The sequence below is a fragment of the Elephantulus edwardii genome, unplaced genomic scaffold (genome assembly GCF_000299155.1).
Source record: "Elephantulus edwardii isolate Elephantulus edwardi_28Jun2011 unplaced genomic scaffold, EleEdw1.0 scaffold00166, whole genome shotgun sequence".
Lineage (NCBI taxonomy): Eukaryota > Metazoa > Chordata > Mammalia > Macroscelidea > Macroscelididae > Elephantulus > Elephantulus edwardii.
The window spans coordinates 5,057,287-5,070,926 of record NW_006399916.1 but is presented as its reverse complement, the minus strand read 5'-3'; the positions used below and the strand labels follow the sequence as shown (position 1 = coordinate 5,070,926).

Sequence of the window (13,640 nt, the reverse complement as noted above, 5' to 3'; positions counted from 1 at the left end):
ATGGCAAGGGACACACTGACAAAGGAGATTAATCAGAACTGGCTTTGACAAGCACTGTGGCAATTGGACAATTAAAACAGACATTGGTGGGGGAAAGGAGAACGAACTGGTGAGGAGGGTAGAGAAAACAGTGCAACAATGAATGAATGAAAACCCCAAATCTCTGTAAATGTTCATTAAAACTAATAAAATTTAATTAAAAAATTATATACTGACTAAGCTATTGATTTAATATACTGATTACTTCAGTACATTTCCTGTTGATACTAACTGAAACGTTGCTAGTTTGAATCCATGAGTGTTTACGTGGGAGGAAGATGGACAATTTCCTACTTTAGAGACTCACAGCTTTGTAAATCAACTAAGAATCACCATGAATTAGAATGTATTCTACAGAATTACAGTTGGTTTTCATTTGTTTGTTTTTAAAAATCTTTGGAATTTCTGAATAAACTACCTCAACTTGAATTTAAAAAAAAAAAAGAAATTTGTAGAATGGATTAAAAAATATAACCAAGAGATTAAAGTATAATAATATCAGAAGACTGAAAAAATAATAAAAACTTTATCTCAGAATTTTTTATTCTTGTGTTATATATTTATATATAACATAGATCATTTGCCACCTCAACATTTTCCCATGTTCAATGAAATGACACAAAGTACATCAATCTAAAAGAAATTCTTCACAGCTGACTAGAATACTATTGAAACTCTGCAAAAGCCATAAACTCATTGCCATCAACTCAGAATCAACACATAGCTCATACAAACAATATTGAAAAGAAATCAGCAGTGATAGTCCCCTTCTCAACAGGTGAAAGGAGAACTAGGAAGGAAATCAACCAAGATACAGAACTCAATGACACCATCAGCCAACAGAATCCTTCTACTCACTAGACAGACCACTCTCCTCAACTCCACGGCACCTAATAACAACAACAACTACACAACTTTGCTTCGTGTACTTTGGGCATGCTGTCAGCAGGAGCCAGTTCCTGTAAAAGGGCATCATGCTGGGAGAAGGTCAGAGAAAGAGAAGACTCTCAATGAGAGAGTAACATGGTGACTACAACAAGGGGCGATTGTGAGGATGGCTCAGGACTGAGCAAGGCTACAGCCTGCAGAGGGTCATTCTCAGTTGGAACGAACTGCATGGTACCTAACAGCAGCAGCAACCTCTGGAGGTTTAGTGATTAAGAACTGCACTACCTATGCAAAGATACACAGTTCAAATCCACCAGCAGCTCTAAGGGAGAAGGGTGGACAAACTCCTCCCATGTGACTAACTGTCTCTGAAAACCCACTGAGGGTTCAGCTATGGGGCGGTTTTGACTCAACAGCACCTAATAAACAACTACCCAACGACAGTAGAACACAAATTTAAAACTTCTCATTTTTTCTTACATAATTTACCTGTTACTTCAAGACTGTGTATCCTGTAGGCTCACCTTGATAAATTATTCTGTTGACAGCTAAGATGAGGAGCCTCTGCAGTCGCTGGGCCAGCTCTGTTTCGGTTGCCCGGGTGGTGTTCTCTTGGCTCATCCTCCGCTGCATCAACATGTGAAGCTCATCACTGGCCACGGAACGCATTTTTATCAGAAGAGACTCAGTTTGGGCAAGGGAAAATTTGCGAGGACCTTCAGGTATGTAGAACATTAAATGTTAGCATTAAATTGAAGGAGCCCACAATGTCACCAAGGCATTTAGCAGCAACATTTTGATTATCACACCATCAAAAGACCCCTTTTAAAACACACTGCTAATTTATACAGAGTGAGTGATTACAAGAAGGTGACATTCTCTCTGTGAAGAAGTGTAACAGTATTGCCTGATAAGTGACATGGTTTATTTCACAGGACAGATTTCATTTGCCAAACCTCGAGTCTTCGATACACCTTAAAGTATTAAATGGATTTCTCTGGTTCAGAAGGCTTTACTGTTCCACTTCCTCACAACCAAAATCAACAGATTCTCAAAGCACCCATGGTTTAGCCGGATCATTAGTATTTTTAGGAAATGACCATTCTACAACTTTATTGGTTTGAAAATAATATAGAGTCAACAAGGAAAGGAAGAGATCAGAAAGATAAAGAGACTTCATCTGATTTGATATGAAAATGATTTGAGCATGTGCATCATTTAGAATGCCCCCCTATCAAGCATTCCTGGAGACATGTTTCCTCAGATTGGATAGGTAGGAATGGCATTCCTGCACCATTACTGCACCTGCTCTAGGAGGTGATTCATAAGAAGAGGATCCAGGAGGAAATGGAGAGCATGAATCTTGATTCAACAGACCAAAGGAGAAAGGAATTGGAATTTGTCCATCAGAACCAAACTGGCGTCTTGGTAGATGAGGAACAAAGGAACCCTTCACTGGAACTGAATCTTTGCATTAAATTACAAAAACACATGTCAATTTCCATAAAGAGCCTAAATAACTTACATATGATTAAATTTTCATGGAAGGTTTTAATGACTCATCTGTAAGAGATAAACACTATGGCAGCATCTTGACTGTCCAGTATTTCTACTAATCATTCAGTGTATTTTGGTGGGTAGAGTCACATTTGAGGCAGGAAAAGAAGCAAATCCAAAGGAAACAAATTCATATCCTGGATACATTCAGGACCAACGCTGTGAGACGCAGTCATCCATTTGTGCAGATTCTTCCTAACATTGACATCTCTGACAGCTTTCATGCTGTTTAGCCACAGTTGATTATCATGAACAATTACAAAGCAACAACTATAATATATAAACTAGCATTCTGTAAACTGGATTCTCAAAGAAACAATTTCATTAAGATGTATATTTAAAACAGAAGAAAGGATAGGAAAGACAGAATCCTAGAAGTCTGATAGGTCTGGAGTGGGTGGGTGGATAGGGTGCAGGGTCCCCGTGCCAGAAGTGCTTGGCTCTAGACCTCAGCAGGGTCATAAAATGAAGCCAATAGACTGAGTGACACTGTAAGTTTTTCAATCAAGCTTAACTTTTGTAGGATTCTGTAAGTTTTACCTGACTGAAACAACTGTATTTATTTACAGAGGGCAAAACCACAAATAAAATAGGTTAAAGGGAATGGAGGGGTTAAAGCTCATGTTCAGATTGAAAAACAACTCAATAAACAATAAACTCTGAGCTGTTCAATGCTATGAGGACCAAGGTGATAAAAATGCTGGCATTTAATCAAAGAGAAGGTAGTTTCAGAAAAATAACTTTTTTAAAACTACTTATTGGAAAAAAAAATCAGTATAATGGCTATTGTGTTATCAAAGCCCCAAAATGATGAGGAATCAAACCAGGAATCAAGTATGGGAGCCTGGAAGGAATGGATATTTGACTATTAAAAAGAAAGTAACAGGAGGATTTAGTGAAAGCAGTAGAGGTGTATTTTCCTGTATCATTAGAAGGTGAGTCCCATTTGTCACAGATCCTAAAAGGTACACAAGGTAGCTCAAAAGTCATCTTTTGGTCTGTGGTTAAGTAGTCATGCCAGGCTTGGTAGAGTAGACTCCAACCAGGACAAAAGAGAGTAACAAATGGGAGAAAAGGTGAAGGTAGGAAATTGTGTTAGGCACAAAATAAGGAGGCATGCAGAGGGGAAAGGACTTTTGCTCTACGAGACAGTTTCATTTTATTTAGAGTAATTTAGAACTTAAATTCTTGCTATTGCCAGAGAATTTCTATTTAACAGTTTTTCTTTATAGGTTAATATTTCATGGAATTTTAAACTTGGAATTACTAAACACAATGAAGTAGCTTAATACAAATAGTAAGATTCGAGTTTAAAAGCCTTTAAGACCATTGAGACAGAGCTGACTTGTGACTAGAGACTGATATGAGACAGCTGAGCCACGCCTGCTGTCCCACAGAGGGAAGATGCCTAACTGACAGGTCTAAAAGGACTCTGTAACACTGAAGAATTGTATCCTGTTTTCAACCTAAATTGTGACGGCTTAATTTCTCTAACACACTCCATAACTGTGAGTATGGTTCTGTGGGATCTAGTTGGCCACTGCAATGGATTTTGGATCCAGCAGAGCCGTAAGACTGGTGTTGGAATTTGCAGAAGTAGGCACAGGAGCATGGGAGACCATGTCTGACTTTTTAGAAGTTAGTTTTGTACTGGGAGTCAGTAAAACTCAGACTTGGCCTACCCCAGTCTGCCTACACTCTTTTTAGAGTGGTTCAACTTTAACTAACCAACTGATTGATGTGTGGAGAAACATAAGAAACACGTGGCAAGCTCTGGTGGCCTAGTGGTGGGGGGTTGCGTTGCAATCCCAGGGATAAGCAGTTCGAATCCACAAAATGCTCTGCTGGAGAAGGAGGGATAATATTCTCCTGTACCAGTCAGATCCAATTTGATGGTACACACACACACACACAAAACATACGCACTCTCAAACACATGTGTTAAAGATGTGTATGTATGAATACACTATAGAGTGTGTGTGTGTGTGTGTGTGTGTGTGTGTGTGAGAGAGAGAGAGACATTGTTTGCTATTTTCCTGAATTACATGTGTATAAACTTGATACTACTCTTTGGTGAAATTAAGAGAATCTGACATTACCACTTCCTATATAAAGAGATACCCTACCCTACAGCCAGCACTGGTGTCATCTCATTCTAAACAGCTACACCCACCAATAGCTCCTGCAATGACTACTGCAACACCAACTGAACTCCACGCCAACCTTCTTGTTTAACTCTAAACTATTTTCACACAGCAGTGAGAGAGCTTTAGAAAACAAAACTCTGATGCCATGCCACCTATCCATAGAACCTCTGATAGCTTCCCAGTAACACAAAATCTAATTCCTTCTCATGGCCTGCATCCTTGCATATGACCTGGCCCACGCCATCTCCCACAGCCTTGCCTGGCACTGCTCTTTCATCAGGTATGCTGGAGTTCGAAAGCTTCCTTTCTCACCTCAACGTTGCTTCTTCCCACTTCAAGACCTTCTGACGGGCCCATTCACTCTGCCCCTAACAGTCATAATACTCTTCTCTCACTATCTCCTCCCTTATCTATCCTATCATTATCTCACTTCCTCAGAGTCCCCTTAACTCTGGATGTGAGTCAGGCTGCTTTGCTACCATCTTTATGCTTCCCACAAAGCTGAAAGATACGCAAGGGCAGAAACAGTGTCTCTTTTTTCCAACACTGAGCACTATGTTTGGCATTCAAGTGTCCCCTAAGTAACTATGTGAAAACAACACTGAAGAGACAGCAGCAGAACAGCCTTCTCTGGGGAGAAAATGCTCTCAAAATTTAGATCAATAGAAATTAATGACATAAATGCAATGTATATGAATGATTATGTAAGACACAATGTTAAGTGAAGGACCACACAAAACACAATGTACATGAATGACTGTATGCAAATAAGAAATAATATATAAAAAACCCCTCAGAGTTTAACCTTTTATGATATAAGAAATGATGTGAATGGCAAAACATAGGAAAGGAAGACCACCTTCGTGGTTCAGTTGTTAGAATCTTATTTCAGTACTCACCAGGAATACTCCTCTGCTTCTGAAATATTGCGTGATGGGGAGCAGCGGCTAACTGGACTGTGTGGGAGAGGCTGTCAGAGTCCTGGCTGGCAGTGGTCCTTATGAACTCCACAGCTGCCTGGAGAACCCAGAACTGCAGCGTGACGGCCATGGCTACGGATAGAGACATGAGGGCACCTCAGGGTTGCAGCTGTGCAGTTTAAAGTGAGACTGACTTTTATATTCAAGTATTATCTAAAGTGTCAACAATTTGATTAAAAGTAGAAATTGAAAATTTTTGGTAAACATAGGTTCTTGAGTGTAGTAGACATTTTAATATTATTTTCAAAGGCAACTTTGAAGCATCTTTACAGATGGACACTGAACAAAGCTTAAGAGAAAAAAATATTAGTTCACAAATTCATTGTATCAAGGCTTCACTTTTTCTGTTCTGCCACTTAAAAGGGATTCTTTTTAAAGCCAACAGATATGATCACAAAATTAAGGTTAATGCCTTTAGAATAGACTTTCTGAGTTGGGGGTGGCAGTAGAGATAAGGTTCAAATAACATGTTTGCTGTAATATAACTCCCTCAAACTCATAAAAATGAGATCTTACTTTGTGTCCTCTTGTTTTTGCTGTTTTGAAGATAGCCGAGCAGTACAATAAGGTCTTCAATAACTCTAAAATATTGTGAGCCTGAGGAACTGCAAGCATGAATCGTAACTGCTTTGAAAAGTTGCTGGATATCACATGCAAGCAATTTGTACTCATTCAAAGGAACACTAAAGATAATGAAAGAAAATAGAAAAGAACATGTAAAAGAACTTTAAGCTGAGTTTAAAATCCCCCATCCATTCATCAAATAATTCAATAATGTATTCCTACTTAGTCTATGTCAGATTATTTCCTAGTATTACCTAATACATTGTTGCATGCGGCAAGGAGCATTAAGAAGACACATTTTCCCCTCCTGTCAATAAGTTTAAAGTCTGGCAGAAGGCCAGAGGAGTAGAGGGAGGCCCACAAACAGTAGACTGCGGGGTTACAGTAAACATTAATGTGGGCAAGTCCTTCCCCACAACTAAGGAAAAGGGTTGGCTGGGTACCCACAGAAACATTCTGAAAGGCTTCTCAGAAAGGGTAAATTTGAACAGTTTAATCAACTTCATTGAACTTCACTTTGTAAATTATACTTAATTATTTAAAAAAACACTGAAAAAACATCTTAATAACTTAATAAATAATAAATACATAGAAATTTGTTTCTTCTACCCTCCAATTTTTAAACAATAATCCACCGCAGCTTAAATACTTCTCTCCATTTATGTCTCCCAATCAAGCAAGGGTGAGAAAAGGTTGTGTTTGGTCAACTGATTAAGTAGCACTGGGGGCCATTTGGTAAACACAGTTTATTTACTGATTTTTTTAATGGCCCTCAGAATCCTCCCATAGCCATCCTTCCCAAGTTTTGTCAATTTCAGGTGCTGTAATCAAGACTGTTTTGAAGAAATAGAGTACTGGGTATTAATTATTATTATTATTAATTTATTTCTTTTTCAGCCTTCAATATGGATTGAAGCTCAATGTCAAGAAAACAAAGATCCTCACCACTAGGCCAATTGGCAGCATCATGATAGATGGTGAAGAGATTGAGATTGTTAACAGCTTCAGTTTGTTTGACTCTAATCAAAACTCTTGGTACCACCAGCCAGGAAATTAAAAAACGAAGTGTATTGGGAAAGTCTGCTGTCAGAGACCTCTCCAAGGTACTGAGGAGTAACAGTGTCAGTCTGGAGACTAAGGTGTGCCTGATCAAGTTCATGGTCTTTGCCATTACTTGCTGTGCTTCAGAGAGCTGGACAATGACTAGGGATGCTAGAAGGAGAGTTGATGCTTTTGAGCTTTGGTGCTGGAGAAGAGTATTGAATATACCATGGACTTCTAGGAGAACAAGTTCGTCCTGGAGAGGGTGAAGCCAGGCTGCTCCTTGGAGGCAAGTAGTCTGAAGCTTCATCTGACATACTCTGGACATGCTGCAAGAAGGAATCAGTCCTTGGAGAGGGATGTCATGCTTGGGAAAGTGGAGGGACTGTGCAGGAGAGGAAGACCCTCTATGAGATGGATTGATTCCGTAACTGGGGTAGTGGAGATAGGCATGTCGGAGAAAGTGAGACTGGTACAGGATAGAGCAGGGTTTAGGGCTGTTGTACAATGGGTTGCTATGAGTGACTCAATGGCACATAATAACAACAACAACAACATGTCTATCCCCTGACTCAAAATGAAGCAGGTGCTCAATAAGCTGAGCTGAGATGAAGACAAGGAGGCCCCTTTTGGCCTCGAGAGTCACTGAGGACCTCCTCTGCCCTGAGTTCTGATGCAGTAAGCGGGGACTGCTCAGGTCCTCACTTGGGAACTCTATGCTTGAACACCAGGATGATAAAAGATATCACATATCATTTACTTAGACCCAAAATACATAAAATCAAAATGGGAAAAATATCAACTCTAACATGCTTGTCAAGTTTCTAATCAATATGGTGGGCAGCAGTTTACCACCATGACTTCCGGCTATCAGAGATTAATTTAAGGTATCAGCAGGTGATACTGTTTGCTAATTGTAGAGTAAACTAAAAAACTTCCTGCTGTTGAGCTGGAATCGACGCATAGCTGATCCTCCAAGTGGGTTTTCAGAGGCTATAAATCACATGGGAGAAGATTATTCACCTTTCTCTTACACAGCAGCTGGTGGATACGAGCCTCCTGCCTTTAGGTTGGCAGTGCAGCTCTTTCCCACTCAGCCACCATGGTGCAGTCGAAACAGAGGCTTTTTAAGTGAGATCAATTCTGTCTCCAATCCACTACTACTTACTAGCATTTTCATCCCCAACAAGTTATCGCATCTCTCTAAAATTGCATTGTTATATGAATACAATAAAAGCAAAATTATGTGTCTGGTCTGCAGGCAGTGCCCAACACTTATCAGCTCTCATTTTCATTCAACATAAGTGTTTTCATAAGGCTGTAGTGGGAGTTTGTCAAAAAGATTTTGAGGGAAATGAAATTTATTTCATTTGTTTTAATCCCTAAATATAGATCATACAAAAAGACCTCTTTTTAATGAAACTTTGTTGGAAATGGTCGGCCGTAGTGTTATGAAAATGATTTCATCTATAAAATTTTGTGTGAAAGAAGTTCTTTGAGAGTACTTACTGACATCCAGAGCTTTAATGCATTCTATTACTCAGGTTTTCCCTCTCTAAATTGTTACCAAAATAGAATTTAAAACTTACTTATTTTTTAATCCATTCAGGGCTGCCACTGTATTACACAGCACGTAGAGGAGACCATTATCCAACAAGAGATCTGCTACCTTGGAACACGAATTTAAAATCTGAAGCAAAAGTAAAAGGGCATTATGCAGGAGTATGTTGTCATACAGCGAGGTCTCAATTAGTCCCAGGATCGGAATCACGGACCACTTCTGAAAAAGTCCCATATTTTTCACATCTTCCAGATCAAATCTGTAACAAAGAATATATAGCTGAAAGACATTTGTAAGCAATCAGTCACAAAATAAGGAAAAGCAGTGGTAATTATGACAAGTCTTTTGTTTACTTGATTTTGAAGTTTTAAAAACAAATAATATGGTATAAAGAGAACTTAGTCATTTTTAACATTAAAAATATAAACATTCAAAGCTTTTACCTATTCTAAGATGCACAAACATTCAGGTAAAAAATTCTGCCTACTATTCTGAAGGGTTAACAGACTTATTTTAATTCTTCATTAAATGTCCAGAGATTCCATTTAATGAACTTGTATGGGGAACAAACATGTGGCACCTCCTGGGACTGAGATACTAGGCCTGGGGGCTAGGGATAGTAGTCTAGGGGGACACATCTAAGTCAAATGGAATGACAGACCACTAAGACAATGTTCTACACCCTGTGTTGATGAGTAGCAACAGGGCTGTTAAAAGCTTACTGGCAGCCATCTAGGTTATAGCTACTGTGTCTTTGCATCTAGAGCAAAGATGAGTAATGGAAAGGAAACAAGCGATGCCAAGGATTGTGAAAGCACATGATCCACAGCCCTGCTAAACCCCAAGACCAGGGGAACTGGAAGGAGCCTGGCTGCTGCTTTGCCTGCGGTGATGAAAGAAGGTACTGAATAGAGTAGAAGAGAAGGGGGTAGACAAAACTGAGGTTCCTCAAAGATCAAGTTTACCAAGGCTGGGAAGCCCTGAGGCAATGGCATCAGGTGCCCCACAAACAGAATGGAAGCCACTTCTGGATCACCTTTCCACTCCACAGAGGACAGATGTGTTAGTGAGCACCATCTAAGCACCATCTAAGAGTGATGTATCGACTAGGTGCGACCCAAGAGCAGGGCTCAGATGGCAAGGTGGGAAGAAGGGAAAAGGGGGAGCAGGTAGAAGTCAAGCTGGAAACGTGATCGCAATCATCATCGGTCACAGAACAGTCTGTGCGTAAATTGTTGGATGGAAAGACAGATTGCTCGGTGAACTTTAACCTAAACTATAATAAAATATTAAACAAAGGAAACTTATTCTAGGGGGCTAGATAAAAAATGAATTGAACTAGTGAAAACAGGTGTAGTAAAAGAATGGATCCCAAGGAAGGCACAGAATAGGGCAAGGTTCATATCTGGTCAAAGGGTCACTGAGATTCAGTAGACTCCATGGAATGTAATAACAAAAACAACAATGATTTAATAATTCTAAAAATGACTTAGCTAACTCATTTAAAACAAAAGATGCCCCAATGATTGATGGGGAGGACACACTTACTTTTCATCAAGGCCGATACTTCGGCCAAAGAGCATTTCAATGAAGCACTCTACTAATTCTTGAGTTCCTCGATGAAGATACAGCTGGTTGGCTAACAAAGAAAATCCTCGATTCTTCAGAAATTTATCCTTCTGTTCCTTAGATGCTCTATTAAGATAGGCATCTAATAGCTAAAGAAAAATAGAATCATTTAGGTAACATATTAAAATACACTACAGTACATATTCAAATTAGCCAGTGTGCCATACTGATAAATTATTAACTTCATTTTATCTACATATGCATGGAAAATGCAAAAAAAAAGGCATGCCGCTGCCAAAGTAAAACAAAAACGACCTTATCTGGGCGATCCTAATACTTCTCTGATACAAAAAAAAGTGGCTTCTTTAGTTCAGTAAAAGGGTATTTCTAATTTCAAAGGAGAAACAGCTCAGGCAAGAGCTGTAACTGCAAATCTATGTCCACAGAGATCAGACTTTCTGTAGATTTCCTGACAGATCCCTCATCCTGGGCATAGGTCTGCATTCCCACCCTTTCTAACTGTAAAGGCAACGTGTCTAGAATGAAATGGTATTTCCTTCTAAAATGACTTCTTTTCTGAGAGGATGATGTGAAGACTTTTGAAGGCTAACTTTTTTACTCTTTCCCATGATGAATTATAGAGGAAAGTCCTCTATTCCAGTCAATATCTTTGAAATCTGTGTCATCCTCTGACTTCTCACTACCTTCGACTGGGAAGTCTTCATTTCTTACCTGGAGTACTATCTCACCTGGAGCTTGGTAACACCAGAATATAACAACTTCTCAATCCCCTGTCCCTTATAGCCAAACACGACACATATCTATTTTCTAGTCTTCTGGAAAGCTTTCCAAGTTTAGAGTATAATATAAAATATATCCTTTCATTGCATCTGCTTGGTTTCCTCATCAGAATAAAGTGCTTCTTATAGGCACCCATTCTCCATCATTCTCCAAGTCATTTTAGAATTCATCTCAGAATTCCTTACATTCTATTTAGCTGGACACGTGTTTCTCTCTCAGATTAGAGTATAAACTCCTTGAATCTAGCAGCTTGTATTATGCTTCTTTACATTCCACATAGCAACTAGCCCAGGGTTGGGTACATGGAAAACTTAGTTAAAGTACAATTGACTAAAGTCAGTTCCACATGTAGACACACAAAAGAAAAGAATGATCCTTATAAGACCATCTCGTCACTGGACTGCTTTGTAATGAAAACCACTTGGACCCCATATTCATACATTCAGTGTCTTAGGTGCCTGTCATGTAGAGGCACAAGTGCTACCCTCATGGTACTTGTATTTAAAAACAACAACAAAGGTGCACAGATGAATTAGCAAGATGATTATGAGAAATAAATAGGATGATGCAATGAAACAAACGAGGAGTGGGGCCAGGGAAACTTCACAAGGGACCTCTTTGAGAAGGTGCCATACATGCAGAGAATGCAGGTAAATGTCTACCATTTTCCACCACAGCAGGTGCAGGTATTCCCAATAAACTACATCTTCCTCATTGTCTCTGCTGCACAGACACACTCAAGTGGCAAAACCCGTGAATTTACTAGGAGATTTAAAAAACCATGTTGAGGTAAAAAAAATATCAACATGCAGAGAAGGATTTAAATTGGATGATAGTACACATAAAATATGAAACACACATTATTAACTATAAGAAAAACAAAACAAAAAGCTCCACACAAATCCACTGCATTGATTTTGGCTCACAGCAATCCCGCAGGCCAACAGCGTTCCCCTACAAATTTCCCCAGGCTATCGTTTTCACAGAAGCAGAGGGCCACATCTTTCTCCTGGAAACTTCTGACATGAGTGCTTCGACCACTGCACCAGGAGGGCATCTGAATATCAGCTCATTAATATTAATTATAAAAGACAGGTGTGGGTATATGCTGACATGTCTACTCGATGTCTAAGTCAGACATAGCTACTTTCTTAAGTTGCACAGCACCTCTGCCGTTTGTCCTTACTTTGATAACTCCTTGCTGGATAGCAGGTGATGGGTGGTTCACAAGCACTAGGAGGGTATCTGCTTGAATCAGCGTGTCCACCACATCTTCAAGCATAACGTCAGGCAGGATAAGAAGAACTCCGCTCAGGAGGTCATACAGTCCACAGCAGATAGGTACCAAACAGTCTTCAGTTACACTAAGAGAGACCAGAAATGTTTCATTAACAACATGCTGGGGGAAAGTACACGTTACCTTTCAACTGTGAGGGATTACAGGTAGTCATATCTAGAGTTGTAAGAGGCAAAATAAATATAAAAGATTTAACTTTTTTTAAAAAAAATGAAGGTTTACAGAGACTTTGGATTTCCATTCATACACTGTTGCACTTTCCTCCCTACTCACCCTTTTCTCAGTTTGTTCTTCTCCTTGAAGAGAAAAAAAAATTTCTTTCATTGTTATACAATCCTCTCCCTTAGTCCACTTTATTATGTATCTCTTATTCTGGACTCTCGTCATGAAAATAATACCTAATCATAAAGTTTTTTAAAGAGTTCTCTCGCTCATCTGTTTCAATGCAGTACACATTATTTACCCCCTCTTTTCTTAGGTTCCTCTAACCCCGATGTCAGTTCCATTTTACAACAGTGGCACTATGCAGTATTTGTCCTTTTGTGACTGAGGTATTTCACTCAGCATAATGTCCTCAAGGATCACCCATTTTGTATAATATTTCATGAGTTCTTAGTTTTTCAATGCAGCAGAGTATTCCATTGTGTGAATATACCACAGCTTCTCTAACCATTCGTTTGTTGATGGGCACTTGGGTTGCTTCCAACTATTTGCTATTGTGAACAAAGCCGTGATAAACATGGGTGTGCATATATCTGCTTGGGTGGCAGTTCTGGTTTCTTTAAGGTAATATTTTTTTTGTGGTATAAATATGATTAATACAATTATCATCAACTTTCATCACTGATATTTTTGAGCTGTAGTTACTAAACACTATTCCATGTTATAGCAAGGCTATTTAATTTGGTGGTCATTTTTTACATAAGGTTAAACTGATGAAAATGAAATGAAAAAAATTCAGTTATTACAATGCCCTGGTCACAATCAAGCACAGCCTGGGCATGGGTAGTTAGTGGCTCCTGTATTGGTTGTAGTGGGTGCAGGGAATGGAGGACAGGCATCCTCTCAGGCAATCCATCCAATATGATACCAGAACCAAGAGCAAACTCTATGATTTCCCTGAATATGAGGATTTTTTCTCTCTCTAATATTGTCAGTGACAGGATAATATCTATACGCATACAAGGAAGTCCAGT

The 13,640-nt window shown here is 39.2% G+C and overlaps 1 protein-coding gene across 1 annotated transcript in view; it reads right to left on the bottom strand.

Moving 5' to 3' along the window:
• Positions 1-13,640, bottom strand: part of LYST (lysosomal trafficking regulator) — a 161,036-nt gene that overhangs the window by 88,715 nt on the left and 58,681 nt on the right. Inside the window, exons 22-27 of the mRNA XM_006895378.1 lie at positions 12,334-12,511; positions 10,326-10,495; positions 8,806-9,036; positions 6,128-6,294; positions 5,531-5,683; positions 1,452-1,643 (exon numbers count right to left, since the gene is read on the bottom strand). Coding sequence (XP_006895440.1) covers positions 1,452-1,643; positions 5,531-5,683; positions 6,128-6,294; positions 8,806-9,036; positions 10,326-10,495; positions 12,334-12,511 — 1,091 coding nt within the window. The remainder of the gene's footprint in view (positions 1-1,451; positions 1,644-5,530; positions 5,684-6,127; positions 6,295-8,805; positions 9,037-10,325; positions 10,496-12,333; positions 12,512-13,640) is intronic.